Source organism: Phoenix dactylifera, chromosome 1 (assembly GCF_051530095.1).
Source record: "Phoenix dactylifera cultivar Ajwa chromosome 1, Ajwa_hap1_PhDact_Kaust_v1.1, whole genome shotgun sequence".
In the NCBI taxonomy this organism is placed as follows: Eukaryota; Viridiplantae; Streptophyta; class Magnoliopsida; order Arecales; family Arecaceae; genus Phoenix; species Phoenix dactylifera.
The window spans coordinates 10,269,967-10,287,317 of NC_143190.1; the positions used below are offsets into that span (position 1 = coordinate 10,269,967).

At 37.3% G+C, this 17,351-nt stretch overlaps 2 protein-coding genes across 2 annotated transcripts; one reads left to right on the forward strand and one right to left on the reverse strand.

The window, feature by feature from the left end:
- The first annotated feature begins 7,652 nt into the window (after positions 1-7,652).
- On the forward strand, positions 7,653-11,133 carry LOC103697094 (putative aldo-keto reductase 1). The gene is made up of 7 exons (XM_039114308.3): positions 7,653-7,792; positions 7,914-8,081; positions 8,177-8,380; positions 8,475-8,647; positions 8,836-8,932; positions 9,069-9,222; positions 10,784-11,133. Exons 1-7 carry the CDS (start codon positions 7,730-7,732, stop codon positions 10,975-10,977), a joined length of 1,053 nt encoding a protein of 350 aa, XP_038970236.1. The 5' UTR covers positions 7,653-7,729; the 3' UTR covers positions 10,978-11,133.
- A 1,835-nt stretch (positions 11,134-12,968) lies between these two features.
- Positions 12,969-14,685, reverse strand: LOC148715040 (uncharacterized). The gene is made up of 3 exons (XM_088712747.1): positions 14,609-14,685; positions 13,927-14,413; positions 12,969-13,589 (listed from the first exon to the last, which is right to left on the reverse strand). Exons 1-3 carry the CDS (start codon positions 14,683-14,685, stop codon positions 12,969-12,971), a joined length of 1,185 nt encoding a protein of 394 aa, XP_088568873.1.
- Positions 14,686-17,351: the final 2,666 nt, after the last annotated feature.

Here is a 17,351-nt window from a genome sequence, read left to right on the forward strand (position 1 = left end):
GTTCAACCAACAATGAAAACAATGCAAACATGGAGGAAGAAGAGATCAAAGATCTTGTTGCTATGGTTTCTGTAATGCAAATTAGTATGATTACAGAAATACATATGGCAACGGCCAACAAGTCATCTGAGTGGTGGCTTGACTCTGGCGCTACAATTCATGTTTGCAATGATAGAGATCAATTCAAGAGTTATGAAGGTGCTGTTGTTGGTCAAGAAGTACTAATGGGAAATAACAACCCTGCAAAAGTCCTTGGAAAAGGAATTGTTGAACTTCAATTTACTTCTGGAAAGAAACTGACTTTGTTAAATGTCCTGCATGTCCCAAAAATTAGAAAAAATCTTGTATCTGCTAGTCTGTTATGTAAGAAAGGTTTTAAAGTTGTTCTAGAATCTGATAAAGTGGTCCTTTCTAAGAATGGGATTTTTGTTGGGAAGGGATATTCTTGTAATGGTATGTTTAAACTCAGTCTTGATAATATTAATAAAGTATCATCACATTCTGCTTATATTGTTGATTCTTTTTGTTCTTTATGGCATGCTAGACTAGCACATTTAAATTTTAAGTCATTACATTTTATGCATAAGCATGGATATATTTCTTATATGCATAAAGACAATAATAAGTGTGAAATTTGCATTCAAGCAAAAATCACTAAGAAGCCTTTTCCCAAGATGGAAAGAAATACTCAAATATTGGAATTGGTACATTCCGATATTTGTGAATTGAATGGAATTCTAACAAGAGGTGGCAAACGCTATTTTATAACATTTATAGATGATTGCTCAAGATACACATATGTGTATTTAATGAGAAGCAAAGACGAAGCATTTGACTTCTTTAAATGTTATATAGCAGAAGTAGAAAATCAAAAGGAAAAGAAAATTAAAATTCTTCGCAGTGATAGAGGTGGAGAATATTTTTCTAGTGAATTTTCTGCTTATTGTGAAGAGCACGGTATTATGCACCAAAAATCAGCACCATATACACCTCAACAAAATGGTTTGGCTGAAAGAAAAAATAGGACTTTAATTGACATAGTTAATGCAATGATTTTAAATGTTAAGTTATCTTTAAATTTGTGGGGTGAAGCATTGCTCACTGCATATCATGTTCACAATAGAATTCCATCCAGAAAAATGCAAATTTCACCCTATGAATTGTGGAAAGGAAGAAAACCAAATTTAGACTATTTTAAAGTATGGGGGTGTTTGGCCTTTTATAGAGTTCCTGATCTAAAGAGAACCAAATTAGGGCCAAGAGCAATTAAAAGTGTGTTTGTGGGATATGCTCAAAATTCAAAAGCATATAGATTGTTAGACTTAGAGTCTAATGTTATAGTGGAAACTAGAGATGCAGAATTTATAGAAGATAAATTCTGGACTGATTTTGTGCCTAAGTCTATTCCTACCATTGATAGCACACAACCCTCACAAACTGACTTAACTCCCAGCATGTCAAACCATGAGAATAATAAAAGGAAGGAGCATAATACTTCTTTGGAGCCTAGGAAAAGTCAAAGAAATAGAAAAGAAAAGAATTTAGGTCCTGATTTCATTTCTTCTCAATCTATAGTCTTTCTTGTTGAAGGTAATAGAACCACTATACTCAAGAAAATACCCATTTTATTAAATATTGAGGACGATCCTAAAACATATAGTGAGGCAATGTCATCAAGAGATGCAACCTTTTGGAAAGAGGCTATAAATGATGAAATGGACTCAATATTGTCTAACAATACTTGGGTTCTAGTGGACTTGCCTCAAGGATCAAAGCCAATTAGATGCAAATGGGTATTTAGAAAGAAGTACAATACAGATGGATCTTTACAAACCTTTAAGGCTAGATTAGTAGCCAAAGGGTTTACACAAAAGGAAGGCATAGATTATTTTGATACTTATGCACCAGTGGCAAGAATAACATCCATTAGAGTTCTTATGGCATTAGGTTCAATTTATAAATTGCATGTTCATCAAATGGATGTTAAAACAACATTTTTAAATGGTGATCTTGATGAAGAGATTTATATGGAACAATCAGAAGGATTTGTTCTTCCTGGAAATGAAAGAAAAGTCTGTAAATTGGTCAAGTCATTATATGGTTTAAAGCAAGCACCAAAACAATGGCATGAAAAGTTTGATTCAGTAATTTTATCATATGGATTTACACATAACAATGCTGACAAGTGCATTTATTCAAAGTTTACTCAACATTATGGCGTGATCATTTATCTTTATGTGGATGACTTACTAATTTTTGGAACCAATTTAGAAGGTGTGTCTGAAACTAAGAAGTATCTGACTTCTCAGTTTAAGATGAAAGATCTTAATGAAGCAGATACTATCTTAGGCATATAGGTTAGGAAACATAGTGGGGGATATGCCTTAAATCAATCTCATTACGTTGAGAAATTGTTGATGAAATTTAAACATCTAGGAATAAAAGAAGCAAGTACCCCATATGATCCTAATAGAAAATTGACTGACAATTCTGGCAGAGTAGTGGCACAGCTTGAATACACCAGTGCTATTGGAAGTTTAATGTATGCTATGCATTGTACAAGGGCAGATATTGCATTTGCTGTGTGCAAACTCTCTAGATATAGCAGTATGCCTAGTACAGATCACTGGAAAGCAATAAATAGAGTTTTTGGATATCTCAAGAAAACAATTGAATTGGGATTGTTCTATTTTAATTATCCAGCTGTACTAGAAGGATTCACTGATGCAAGTTCGATTACAAGTGCAAGTGATAATAAATCCACGACAGGATGGATTTTTACACTTGGTGGTGGAGCGATTAGTTGGGCCTCTAAGAAACAGACATGTATTTCACACTCAACCATGGAATCTGAATTTATAGCATTGGCAGCTGCCAGAAAAGAAGCAGAATGGTTGAGAAATCTATTATTAGACATTAAGTTATGGCCACAACCTATGCCACCTATTTCTTTACACAGTGATAGTGAAGCTACTATGTCTAGAGCATATAGTAAAGTTTACAATGGTAAATCTAGACATATCAGTTTAAGACATGAATATGTCAAACAATTAATAATGGATGGAATTGTTACCATCATTTATGTAAGATCTAGCAGTAATTTGGCGGATTCGCTAACCAAAGGTTTGTCAAGAGACTTGGTGAAAATTACATCTGCTAGAATGGGACTGAAACCCTTTTGTAAATAGTCACCGGTAATGGTAACCCAACCTTACTCTAGAAAAAAAAACTAATACTAAGGTTTAAAGGGTAATAACAAGATACTGTCATGTGACTGATAGCACTAATACTTACATTGAGTCCCAAAAGAAAATTAGTGCCAACTGTCACATTAATAGAGGATGAGTTATAACTCTTAATGGAATCCAAATTATTTTAAGTGTCTACAGTAACAGGAACACAAATAAAAATGGGATCCCACCTATATGAATATAGAAGTGGTGCCGCTTCTAGCAAGAGTTTGGGGTTTACTCTTGTAAATATTCATGAAACCAGGATTAGCACATGGGCATAATAGTGCTAAAGCGAGTTATGAACTTCTCAATGAAACTGAATATAACTATGTGTGTAATGTTTCCGGTTCTAATAAAGAAGCATTGGTTTAAGCTTCGGCCACCAATAACTTCATTAGAGCTTTGAGACATTTATACTAAGTGAAGGTTTAAATCGAAAGATACCTTTATGTATGCATGGTTATATTGTTAGAAACTAAAGGAAATTTAATATTACAATTTAGTGGGGGAATGTTGGAAATATATAATAGATTGTAATATAAAATAGTAAATTCATAGTTTACTATAATTATTAATCACTTCGGATCAAACCTCACGAACAGTTGCTTTAAAATAGCCGTTGAAGATATAACAGGAACAGTTACTTTAAAGTGGCTGTTGAAGATATAACACGAATAGTTGCTTTAAAGTGGCCGTTGAAGATATAACACAAACGGTTATTTAAAGTGACTGTTAAAGATATAATTTTCTAATCAAAAGTTTGGCAATATGTGCGAATTGTTCTTTGCTTCACGGACGGTTACGAATAAAGTCGGAAATTGTGGCAACTTAAATTAATTGATTGGCAAGAGATGTGCTGTTTGATGCTAATAGATGCAACAAAAGATGGATTGTTCTAAAATAGGAAATGCACCGATTGGGAAGGGGCACCATGTCTCTATAAATAGAGAGCCTTGGCTAGATTTGAAAAGGCAATATTTTATTTCCCCACTTCCGGCAATTCTGTCAAAAGACCTTTATTTCCTTTAGTTTCTAAAACAGTTTCAAGAGAGTTTTTGGAATTTCTTCGGAATTGCTATCTGCAGAATTCCCTAAGGCTTTGCTGTATCCTGGGGGTGATTTGCTAGGAACCTATTAGCAAACTCCTTTGAGTGGAGGCAAATATCACCTTAAAGAAAGTGATTTTACGCGCCTCAAAGCTTTGAATTGTTCTACAATTTCTTTTATTTTCTTGTTTCCTCCAACTCTCCTCAACAGAGTTAAGCCAATCTACTCTCGATTCTTTGCAACAGTAGTACCCAATTCGATTTAGAAGGCTTGGTTTCTACTTGAAGGAAGGGCCAACTATTTGACCTGCAGAGCAATCAATGGGAAGTTAAGCCATTCGGTACACTACGTTCCAGTGTCCGACCGTGGACCGATGAATGAGACCGAGCTCTTCTGCAAGTTGATGGACAAGCCATATAGTAACTCAAAAGTCAAAACAGAAAAGGATGATCTTCAAGATTGCACGGTAATTCTTCTCTGCTTTGAGAAACACAAAGATATCATCTGCATATTGAGATGAGGAAGCTCGGAAGTGAGAGAGTATGGAAGCCTTCTTTTGTGACAATGGAGGTCCGCTCCCTAAATACAACAACAATCCTTTTAGACACTTCAGAGGCACTTAATGCTTCAAACCTGAAGACCCTATTATTACTACGCTCTAGCCATAAGATCCAACATCCCGTCACGATCAGCGAGTCCACAGCTTTGCAGTAACCCTGCTAGCTCTCAGGTGTTTTGGCCTCCACGACGTCCAAACATCCTCCTGATATTCTAATGGTAGCTGGGAGAGCTTTAATTGTAGCTGATAACAGAACACTCCAAACTAACCTGGAGTAGGCGCATCCGAGAAGAAGATGGTTGGCAGTTTCAGGTTGTTCGCTGCATAGTAGGCATAATGCAGGACCTTGAATGATACCTCTTCTCACTAGGTTATCCGCTGTCCAAATTCTTTTATGAAAGCCCAGCCAGCTGAAGTTCTTCACTTTCTTCGGAATTGGCGAACTCCACACCATACTTCCAATTAGAGATTTCATGTAAGAACCGTGCATGTATTTAGTCCCACATTCAGTTATTTACCAAAATATTTTTAGTTACTCATCCGAACTAAGGATCCTAAAAAATACGTTCGAGCTAGCTTTTTGCGGATAATATTTTAGATTATGACAAATAGTATAGCCTGTCTAGACTAGAGGATACTGTAGCACACCTTCATGAAGGCTGACCACATGTGTTATGGATAGGACTAAAACCCCCCCAAAAAAGATATATAGAACTTTCAATTGAATGGCCGCAACACTTCTCAGCGGTCGTTTAAAGTTGTTAATCCATCAAAATTTAAATTTTTATATCGGTTTTATCTTCATGAATGCATAGGCTAAAACACAACAATATTTTATTAAATAAACAGTAACTTGGCGAACAATGTCAATACTCTTTTTTTTGCTAATGAAAAAAGGGTAGAGGAGAGGAAGGGACAAGCCCACCCCCGCGTAGTAGCCCCCACTGGGCCCTCGCCCCGCTAGGAGAATGTTCGATACAGGCAGAAATGGCCGTGTGTTGGGCAACCTGACCGGTTTTACTCATGCCTTCCCCACCTGTGGGCTCGGCTCAGCTACCCCTCTAGGCTCTAGCTCGAGTCCCACGTGTGAGTACGTCACACCTGGCACCATCCTGGCTACTAGCGGTCCAAGAACGGTCCTATATCTCATGTCCAAGCAGTGGCCAAAGCCACATTTTAATCGTCGCCGCACGACTCGAACTTGGAACCATGAGGTTAGAATCCCTGCCCGGTACCACTAGGCTACCACCTTGGTGGCAATGTCAATACTCTTTCACTTTTAATGGTTCTTTTCTATTATAACATCATTATAGTTGCTTCTTATTTTAATATAAAAACTTTAGAACTGTGTATTTAGGAATACCAACTGATTCAGCTTTTGATGCCAGTGAAACTGGATTCGAAGCCTGTGATAGACCCACTAGAGGGGAAGGCCTCTTTCTTATTAAATAATAGAAAAAAGAAACGAAAATCCTTGGTAGGAATTACGTACAATTGACTTATTGTCACGTCTTACTTAAGCACTGAGCACACACGTTTGACGGTGGCTAATTACGTTCCAAAGCTGCTGTTCCGCGAAGACTGTCAGCCAGCTAGTAATTGGATTTCTTACGGAAGCGATGAGATCACGCTTCAGTCGCTTGGCCCTTGATTTTAGAATTCAAACCACATGCCAACTTTTTACTTGCCTCGTACTCCGCAGACAAAAATATATGGATGTATCCGGGGGTAAGCTCACTTCCGCTGAGCTGATTCAAATCCAAACCTTGTAGATATCTTTGATTCATCGAAAGAGGAGGAAAAAAAAATAAGGTCATGAAAAAAAAATATGGTCATGAAAAAAAAATATGGTCATAAAAAAAAATCACGTAATTAGCTATAATTTATTTAAAAAAAATGGTAAAGTAGGGCTTTCATAGAAATTAATTTTTTATATTTCATAAAAAAACTACATAGATATGCAAAAAATTAATTTGCACATGTTGAAAGTTGACTTATTTTTTTTCAAAAAAATCCGTAAATTTTTAGATAAAATGAGGTAAGGCCTTCTCTTTAATTAAAAACAAAATAGATATTTTACATAACTTTTTTAGAAAAATAAATACTCAATCAAATATAAGCTATTCTGAAATATGTTTTTTTTTTCATAGTCAACCAAACATATAAAAACTATATCCTCAAACATCATATAGTCAGATATCAACTTTTTAGAAGATTTTCTTTTTTTTTTTCTGCAAACTAATAATTTGTCACCCAGGGCAGCGTTTCTTGCATTCCTAGTTGTTTTGCCAGAAAGAGCCTGGAGAGCAACGGAAGAACAAGGCAAAACCCAGATGATCCCCAGGGAGAAGTTGGGAACCAGGGATTAACAACTATATATTTTATTAAGTAGCATTATTATAGTAGCGATCATAATAGTGCTTTTTTCAATAGAAAAACTTTAAAACTATATATTTTAGGATAAGTACCAACTGATTCAGCCTTCGACACCTGTGAACCGGATTGGAAGCCTGTGATAGATTTACTTGAGAGGCAAGCCTCTTTCTTCCAAAAAAAAAAAAATTAGAAAAAAGAGTAGATAGGAGGGACGTACCAGTTTAGTCATTCCCACGTCTTGCTTAAGCGCTGAGCTCAAGTTTAACGGTGGTAAATCACGTGTCAAGGAAGCTGGTTGTCCCGGGAAGACTACTAGCCTCCTCATAATATGATTCTTTGGATTCTTACGGAAGCGATGAGATCACTCGGTAGTTACTAATCCAGAGGTAAGTTCAGCTGCGGTAAGCTGATTCAAGCCCAACCCTTATAAATTCGTCACCAGCGGGAGCGTTTCCTGCATTCCCGGTTTCCTGTGGGAGAAAGCAGAGTGTTTTTGTTTTCGAGTGAGAGAGCAATGGAAGGGCAGGGCAAAACCCAGATGATCCCCAGAGTGAAGTTAGGAACCCAGGGATTAGAGGTAAGCATTATCCTACTATGATTGCACCATGCATGCAGCAACCCTCCTCTGGTATTCCTTTACATTTATCTCCAATTCATCGTCAAGATGGTAACGTGGTGACTTCTTTGCTTCTATCCAGGTATCCAAATTAGGATATGGATGCATGGGCCTTACCGGGGTATACAATTCTCCGGTCTCCGACGAAGTGGGGATATCCATCATCAAGGATGCCTTCAACAAGGGAATCACTTTCTTCGACACTTCCGACGTATACGGACCCCGTACTAATGAGATCTTGGTTGGGAAGGTTTGCTTTTCTTTCCTTCACTTCCACATGAATGCATCAACTTCTGAGTGTTTAGTATCAGTAGTGACAAAAGGATGGATGGATGGTTGTTCTAGGCATTGAAGGAGTTGCCCCGCGAGAAGATTCAATTGGCCACAAAATTTGGGATAGTGAAGCTTGATCAAACTGGTCTGATGATAAATGGCAGGCCGGAATATGTGCGGGCTTGCTGCGAAGAAAGTCTTAAGCGCCTCGGTGTGGACTACATTGATCTCTACTATCAGCACCGGATAGATAAGACTGTGCCTATAGAGGAAACCGTAAGTATTAGGAACTTTAAGAACTTGTTCCTGTGTGCGAGGGCCATTTCTATTGAGCTCTTGATGTGAATGGTTCTCTTTTGGCATCTGGTAGGTAGGGGAGCTTAAGAAGTTGGTGGAAGAGGGAAAAGTGAGGTACATTGGGCTGTCGGAGGCCAGCTCCGACACAATTCGACGTGCCCATGCAGTGCATCCCATCACTGCAGTGCAGATGGAATGGTCTCTCTGGACTCGGGAAATTGAGGAAGAGATAGTCCCACTTTGCAGGTCTGGTTTTAACTCTTTATGAAATTGATATGCAAATTTGCAAAATTTTGCATGCTACTGAAACATGGATGATGTTTTGCGCAGCTGAGCTTCTGGAGTAACATTGATTCGTCTTATCTTGATATTTTACATGCGGTAATACTTTGTCCTCTTACAATTCATTTAGTGTATTGCATATGGAAATGCAGAGAACTTGGCATTGGAATAGTTCCATATAGCCCTCTTGGTCGTGGTTTTTTCGGTGGCAGAGGAGTTACAGAAAGTGTGCCTACAAATTCTTTCTTGGTATGAACTCTTATTAAATCCAAGCTTTTCTACCGAAGCTTTATATTTCAGAGTATTTTAATGCAATGAGCAGCTAATATGCTTGATATTCTGAAATGAAGTTTGTTAAATTATAATTAATCGATAATTTTGTTAGGTTTCTCATCCAAGGTTTACTGGAGAGAACCTAGAGAAGAATAAGACGCTCTATGTGAGACTAGAGAACTTGGCCATGAAGCATCACTGTGCTCCTTCTCAACTAGCTCTCGCTTGGATTCTTCATCAAGGGGATGATGTTGTCCCCATCCCTGGTAAGCAATTGCCCCAACATTATTTTCCCTCACATCAATATCAGCATAAGAAGAGTTGCCATTGGTCTCTATTAGCAGAATTTATCTTTGAATGCAAGAAACCATAACTGGACAAAGAACTAATCTGAAAGAAAGAGGACCTAGAACTTGATGGAAACTTGAGACCTGGACTGAAACTTTTAGTGGTACTGCTGCTTTCCTAAAGTGCAAGAGAACTTGGAATCAAAATTGTGTTCGATACCCGATAAACTTTAGTCTGTTAAAGACGCCACCATTTCTTGCCAGGAATAAAGTATTAATTCTTGAGAATTTGTTAGCTTTCTTCTAATAATGGCTTTAGACAATATAGCACTCGAAAGATCAATGTTCATCTCAAAGATACTGTGTATATGATCTGATATTGGTCCCTCAAGAATTATTCACTTTTCCATGTACTGATCCCCAAATAAGGCTTAAATGTTCTTTAGTAATTCTTAGAAATTTCTTAGGACAAGGCCCAACCCACCTTAATTATGCTAATGAAGGAAGGGGAGAACAAAGAAGAAGAGCAGAAGATAGAGACGGGAAGAGGTACACAAGAAGAAAAGAACAAATAGGAAATGTGATTGCAACTGTCTTAATTGGTACATCGCTATAGAGCCCTTGTTCAACATAACATCACAATCTGAAATAGTTTAGGGAAAGCTTAACACTTCTCCAGTTGCTTCATCTATTGTTCAAATAATTACCTACTATAAGATCTTTCCTACTAAGGATCTTTCTCTTTGGTTGGCTGAGTCAAATTGTCCACCATTATTTTCCACTTCACTTTGACAATCCTGTCATTTTGAGATGTTGGCTGACAAAAGAGAGCTAGTAAACCTGGAGCTGCACTGCAAGGATGCAACAAAAAAGCCCCTTCTTGTGAGAAGGTTGAAGGGAAGATGAAGTTGCTCATTTCATGTCATGAGTCCAAGTATATATGAATGCTTAATTTTCGCATATTCTAGGCCTGATGGACATTGTGATTATAACAGATGCTTATATATATGAATTTTCTAGCATACTAGTGATTGGACAAGTATCCAGCTAGGGTATTGCCAACCCAAAACCTTGATGAAGAGGTGTGGAACATCGACAATAACTTTGAGGCCATATTTGAGGGGTGCATGCATATGCACTGAATTATGGTATTTTGAAAATAATGTTACAATTTCATAAAAAATAGGTTCTAGTATGTGTTTCAAAATATTCTGTAAGGGAAAGAAAACCCCTAAAAATTGTTGGCTTCCAACTTCATACTCCAGTTTAATGATCAAGATCTTGGTCGTCCTCTCCGTTTCCTTGCAGAAAGATATATTTTTCTTAATTCAACCGTAATTAGCTGATTAATCTTTGAATATAGGAACACTCATATAACCAGCCTTTTGATATATTTTGTCATATAGATATGTATTTTTCTCAAAACTATATAAAGATACGAATAGACAGATAAATAGATGCATTGAATGGATGGATGGGTGGATGGATGGATAGTATGAGCTTTTCCATTTTATTGACTATCTTATTCTGTTGTTATCAGGGACAACTAAGATCAAGAACCTAGATGACAATATTGGTTCTTTGAAGGTAAAGCTCACAAAAGAGGACCTGGAAGAAATATCCAATGTGGTACGTGAAGAAGAGGTGACAGGTTCAAGAACCTCCAGTCAATTTGAAAAGGCTGGCTGGAAGTATGCGAATACTCCTCCAAAAGATATCAACTCATCAGCATAAGATCGTCTAGTCCTGCTGTTTTCCTTGAAAAACATTCAGATCAATTCCTTCTTTCCCCTTCAAATGTTTTTGAAGGCACCTTTCCCCCTTCAAATGTTGAAGAATGGAGACTGTTTTCTTTTTCTTTTTTTTTTTTTTTTTTTTTTTTTTTAAGAACAGAGTGCTACTCTCAATTAATAATTAAAACATTACAATATTTAAAGTTTGAAGAATAACAACCCACTAACAACATGATCCAAAACTTGCTCCACGATTACAAAGAATAAATAACAAAATAACTAATTCCTAAAAAACAGGAACAAACTTTGACACAATCAACTTGATAAAAACACGTAGACGTATTTCAATCCTGAAGCATTTTTCTAACACTCCTCCTTGCTTTAGGAGCTGCAAACACCAAGTCTTGACCTCAGAAACTCGAACTTGCAAGCAGGCAATGATTTGGTTAAAATGTCTGCAACTTGATCTTCTGTTTTGCAGTAGACAAGAATCACATCTCCATGTTTCTATACTTCCCTTAGGAAGAATAATTTGATGTTAAAATGCTTAGTCTTCCCATGAAACACGGGATTATGAGAGATAGCAATAGCAGCTTGGTTGTCAACAAGAATCTCTGTGCTTTCCTTCTGCTCCAGATTAAGATCAACTAAAATTTTCCTCAGCCATAAAGCTTGATTAACAGTAGCTGTTGCAGCAATAAACTCTGCTTCGGCAGTGGATTGAGCTACAGTTTCTTGCTTCTTCGAGCTCCATGAGAAAACACCAGAGCCAAGAGTAAAACAGTAACCTGAAGTGCTCCTCATATCATCAATAGAACCTCCCTAGTCATTGTTAGAAAAGCCAACCAGCTTGAACTCCTTGCTTCTTGTGAACTTAACACCAAAATCACTTGTGCCCTTGACATATCGAATCACTCTCTTGGCAGCCTTGAGATGTAATTCACTTGCACAGTGCATGAATCGAGACAAAATACTTACAGCATTCAAGATATCAGGCCTTGTTGCTGTGAGATACATCAAGCAACCAATCAAACTCCTGAAATATCCTTCATCAACTTTGTCAGCACCATCTTCTTTGCACAACTTCTCTTTTTGATTCATTGGAGTGCTTGCTGCCTTGCATTCCTCCATCTGAAACTTCTTCAGTACTTCCTTTGCATACTTTTTCTGACAGATGAAAACTTCACCTTGCCTTTACTTGATCTCCATGCCAAGGAAATAGGATATGAGCCCGAGATCTGTCATTTCAAACACCTTCAACATCTCCTGTTTGAAATTTTGAATATGATCTGCATTGTTTCCTGTAACCAGTAGGTCATCAACATACAGTGAAACAATAAGAATGTCAGTACCATTGTGCTTGACATACAAGGTTGTTTCTGATAGACTTTTCACAAATCCCAAGTTCAGCAAACGTTCATCAATTTTGCTATACCAAGCTCTGGGAGCTTGTTTTAGACCATAAAGGGCCTTCTTGATAAGACAGACTTTATCTCCTTCATCTTCCTTCACAAATCCTTCGGGCTGCTCAACATAAATTTCTTCCTGTAAGACACCATTTAAAAAAGCTGATTTGACATCCAACTGGAACACTGTCCAGCCCTTTTGTGCAGTTATTGCAAGTAATAACCTGATTGTGTCCAATCTAGCAACAGAAGCAAAAGTATTAGACTAATCAACACCAAAGATTTGGGCATACCCTTTAACCACAAGCCTAGCTTTGTGCTTGTTGATCGATCCATCAGCGTTAAGCTTGGTTCTAAACACCCACTTTACTCCAATTACCTTGCTGCTTTGAGGTCTATCTACAAGGATCCAAGTCTTGTTCTTCTCTATCATTGACAGCTCCTCTTCCATTGCAGCTATCCACTTTTGATCCTTTTTTGCTTCAGCATAGTCAGCAGGTTCACATACAACAACATTGCACCTTTCATAAACATCTGAGAGCAACCTTGTTCCTCGCACGGAAGCATCATCCACTGTTTCATTCTGCTAGTCATCTTCTTCTTCGATGCTTGAACTATAAAACTTGAGTTTCAGCTCTGCCATGGTCTGACCCTTCTTCTCTGCATCATCCCAACTCCACTCTTCATCCTCCACGAAGGGAACATCCCTGCTAACAACAATATTTCCAGTTTGTAGCTGGAAAATTTTATAGGCCTTGCTGACAGTACTATAGCCTATAAAAATACCTGGTGAAGCTCTCCTATCAAGCTTGTCACGCTTGCTCTTTGGAACATGAGTGAAACACAAGCAACCAAATACTTTAAGGAATTTCAGAGATGGTTTATAACCATACCATGCCTCAAATGGTGTTTGTTCCTTCAATGCCTTTGTGGGAAGCCTGTTTTGAAGAAACACAGTCGTATTTGCTGCCTCTGCCCAAAACTTCTTTGGCAAATTCTTCTCATGCAGCATGCATCTTGACATCTCCATGATGTATCTATTTCTCCTCTCACTAATTCCATTCTGTTGAGGAGTATAAGGGGCTGTAAGCTGATGCTCTATGCCTGCTTCTTCACAAAACTTATCAAATTCTGCCGAAGTGTACTTCTTCCCATTGTCAGTCCTTACAATCTGAATTTTGCAGCCACTTTCACTCTCAACTCTTGCCTTGAAATTTCAAAAAACTTGAGCTACTTCTGATTTAAACTTCAAGAAAAAAAAATCCAGCACATTCTGGTGAAGTCATCAATAAAGGCAATATAATAGAGACTACCTTTTAAAGAAGGTGTTCTTTGAGGGCCTGCAACATCCGTGTGGATGAGCTGCAATTTGTGAGTGGCTCTCCAGATTGACTTCGGGAATGACTTCCTATTTTGCTTTCCAAACTGACATGCTTTACAGTTTGGTAGGTGATCATCAAGTTTTGGAAGATCTTCTACCATCAGCTTAACTTCATTTGCATCAGGCCTTGGTGGTGATAATGTCCGAGCCTCTTGTGCCACACTTCTGTGATATTTTCTTTGGCTTGAAAAGCTAATTGTTCCTTCTCCAATGGATTGAGTGAAAAACTCTTCCCTTTCATTTCCACTTTGAAGATTTCTTGATCAGCTGCATCTTTAATTAGGCAATATTTGTCTTCGAAAACAACTTTGAAACCTCTTTGAATCAGTTGGCCAACACTTAACAAGTTTTGATCAATTTCAGGAACAAAAAGAACATCGGGAATGAGCTTTGTACCTGAACAGCTTGCAATTGCAACTGTCCCCATTCCTTTGACTGAGATATAGTCACCATTTCCAATTCTGATTTTGGTGATATTTGTTGGCCTCAAGTCTTTGAAAAGTTCCTTGTCATAGGTCATATAATTGGTGCAACCACTGTCAATCAGCCAACCTTCACTTGATTTGCTGCCAGTGAAACATGTAGCCACGAACAGTTGATCCTCCTCCTCTTGATTAGCAATCTTAGCCTCTTCACCATGTTGTTGGTTCCTGTTTTTGCAGATTACAGCTTAATGCCCCATTTGGTTGCATTTGGTGCATTTGACGTCTGGTCTTCTCCAACATTTGAAAGGAGGATGACCCTTTCTGCCATAGTGTTGACATGGAGGATAAGAACCCTTCTTGACTCCTGCTTTGTTGTTGGCTGAAGGTTCTCCAGTAGGATTTTGATTCTTCTTGAAAAACTTCTTCTTGTTGTTGTTCCTCGCATTCTCATGATGCTTGGCTGGCAAGGCTCCTTCAACAGCACCTTCTTGTCTCATGGTTCTTCTTTGCTCCTATGCTTGCAAAGCATTGAGAATCTCTGCAAGAGTGATTTGAGTCAAATCCTTGGTATTTTCCAAGGCTGAAATAGATGCCTCAAATTTTTCAGGCACTGTTACAAGAATTTTTTCAACAATTCTTGAGTCCTTAAACGCAGAACCAAGTAATCTGATTCGGTTTGCAATATCCAGTAACCTATCAGAATACTCTTTAATTGATTCTGTTTCCTTCATCTTCTGCAGCTCGAATTCTCGAATCAAGTTTAGCACACGCATTCCTTTGATTCTTTCATCTCCCTCATACTCTGACTTGAGATAATTCCATATCTCATATGCTGACTTCAGAGTCATAATCCGAGTGAAGATAGTAGATGAGACTGCAGCGAACAAGTAGGCCTTTGCCTTGGATTTCTTTGTCTTCTTCTCCTTCTACAATTTGATCTGCGCTATGGTAGGATTGTTTGGGAGAGCAGGAATTTCATAATCCTCTTCCACTGCTTCCCAAATATCCAAAGCTTCCATATACGCCTCCATACGAACTGCCCAAACCTGGTAGTTGTCTCCATCAAACACCGGTGGAGAAATTGAAGAGAAACTGGAACTTGCTTCTACGTCCATGAGACAGCAACCTCACACACTCACTCACAGATCCCTTAAGAAGAGTGCTCTGATACCAATTATTGTTGTTGTTGTTGTTGTTTTTTTTAAAGAACAGAGTGCTACTCTCAGTTAATAATTAAAACATTACAATATTTAAAGTTTGAAAAATAACAAACCACTAACAACATAATCCGAAACTTGCTCCACGATTACAAAGAATAAATAACAAAATAACTAATTCCTAAAAAACAGGAACAAACTTTGACACAATCAACTTGACAAAAACACGTGGACATGTTTCAGTCTGAAGCATTTTCCTAACAGAGACAATAAAAGTTTTATATGGTTCCACTTGATGTGCTGCTTGTTCTGCCATCTGTATAAAATATAAAAAAGGATGTTTTTCTTTGGAGCAGAATGGAAAAATGTGTTTGTTGATCCATAATCTCCAAAACAGGCCACATGACGAATGACAGATCTACGCTCAATCAGTCTTATTGCTCTTTTAGAGAAAGTGAAATAACTTTGAGTAAGGGCACACGTCGAATGTCGCCTCTTAAACATCATTCTCTTTCACAGCTTTACCAATAGATAGAAGTGACTAGATTAGGTTCATCAATAAACATGGAATGGAATAAATTTAGGTCATAATTCTTGCTGATATGTAGGTTAGTAGTTGGAAAATGTCACTTCATCAATAATAGGTTATCGAGCTATGCGTCGGTTACAATTGGGAGACCCCTTCCTCTTGTGGCCTCACCCAATGCCAATTTATAGATTTGGTTCAAGAATATGAAATGTCACAATATAATTTTTATCTCTACATGAGTCACTAGAGCTAACTATTGAGTAAAAAGAGGATAGCTTAGTTTTCCAAAAAATTATGCAAATTCTTATATGGCCAAATTTCTTTCTTTTTTCTTGATGAAAAATAGCCAAATTTTTCTGAGTCTTTAAAAGAGAAAAACAAGCAGTCCTTTGCGAAACGACTGTTCTTGTATTTGGGTAGATAAACTGATATGTGTTGTAATTCAGTGAAAAATGATAGGCTCCTGAAATTATATTTGCAAAAACAATAAGGTGCTACCTTACTAATTAGCTGGTAAGGTCTCTCGGTGGTTGTAACAAAGACCTGATCTGGGTTCAATCTCACCTTCATCAAGATTTTGGGGGTTAAGGGGTTTGGAAGAGAGCTACTCCTCTTATAAACTGTTGCCTACAGGCCTCTTCTACTATCCAAAAAAACAGGAACACAAAATTTAAAGCTAATTTCGGGTTTCAAATATCCCGTTGCCTCAATTCAGTTGTGGCAATCCCTAATGGTGTAACTATGCTCCCTCTTCTGGTGTTTCTTTTCCTAACACTTGGTTTTAACAAATGGTTGCTGTAATGTTATAATGGCTTTTATAATAGTTCAACAAGTCTAGCTACTTTTATCTTGTAGACATACATAATTGTAATTCAATACCAGCTGCTCTCGTGGAATAATAGCCATTATTTGATATTTTTCTTGAATTACATGATAAATTGTTAGATATATTAATAATTCTATAAAGATGTGAAGATTTGTTTTTGAGAATAACAGCAAAAAACACTAACAGTTTTAATTCAAAACATAAGTTCACAAACAATAATTTTTGTCAAATGATATTATCATTGCCACTTAATTTTTATTTAACAACTAATGACAGCCACATATTCTAAAAAGTGTCACTTCCAAATTCGTGACGTAACACAGCCATACTACTGAGAGGTACAACCTACGATGACACGAAGCTAAATATTTTTTTTAACTTCCAAATTCATCACAAACAAAATATAATAAATATAAGTCCAATTTTATCATCCATTAAATGAAACAAATATTGGTTCAGGGCATCTAAATCCAAATATAAAAACCAAACCCATAATTCTTAATATACTAAGCTTCATATTCATAACCACTGAAAAATTAAAGTTCTGCTATATAAATTGCCAAGCTTACTAGCATGAACTCCAAGCCTGGACCATCCTTCGTCTCTATTGACCCTATTCGCTTGAAGAAAGAAAAATAAAAATAGAGTTAT

Bases quoted from the DNA above. Each gene is read 5' to 3' on its own strand.
- LOC103697094 (XM_039114308.3), top strand. From the start codon at position 7,730: ATGGAAGGGCAGGGCAAAACCCAGATGATCCCCAGAGTGAAGTTAGGA. The intron at 8,082-8,176 runs GTTTGCTTTTCT...TGGTTGTTCTAG, and splicing joins ATGAGATCTTGGTTGGGAAG to GCATTGAAGGAGTTGCCCCG. The intron at 9,223-10,783 runs GTAAGCAATTGC...TGTTGTTATCAG, and splicing joins TGATGTTGTCCCCATCCCTG to GGACAACTAAGATCAAGAAC.
- LOC148715040 (XM_088712747.1), bottom strand. From the start codon at position 14,685: ATGAGACAAGAAGGTGCTGTTGAAGGAGCCTTGCCAGCCAAGCATCAT. The intron at 14,414-14,608 runs GTTTTTCAAGAA...CTGCAAAAACAG, and splicing joins AGGAACAACAACAAGAAGAA to GAACCAACAACATGGTGAAG. The intron at 13,590-13,926 runs GTGTGGCACAAG...TGAAATTTCAAG, and splicing joins CCAAAGAAAATATCACAGAA to GCAAGAGTTGAGAGTGAAAG.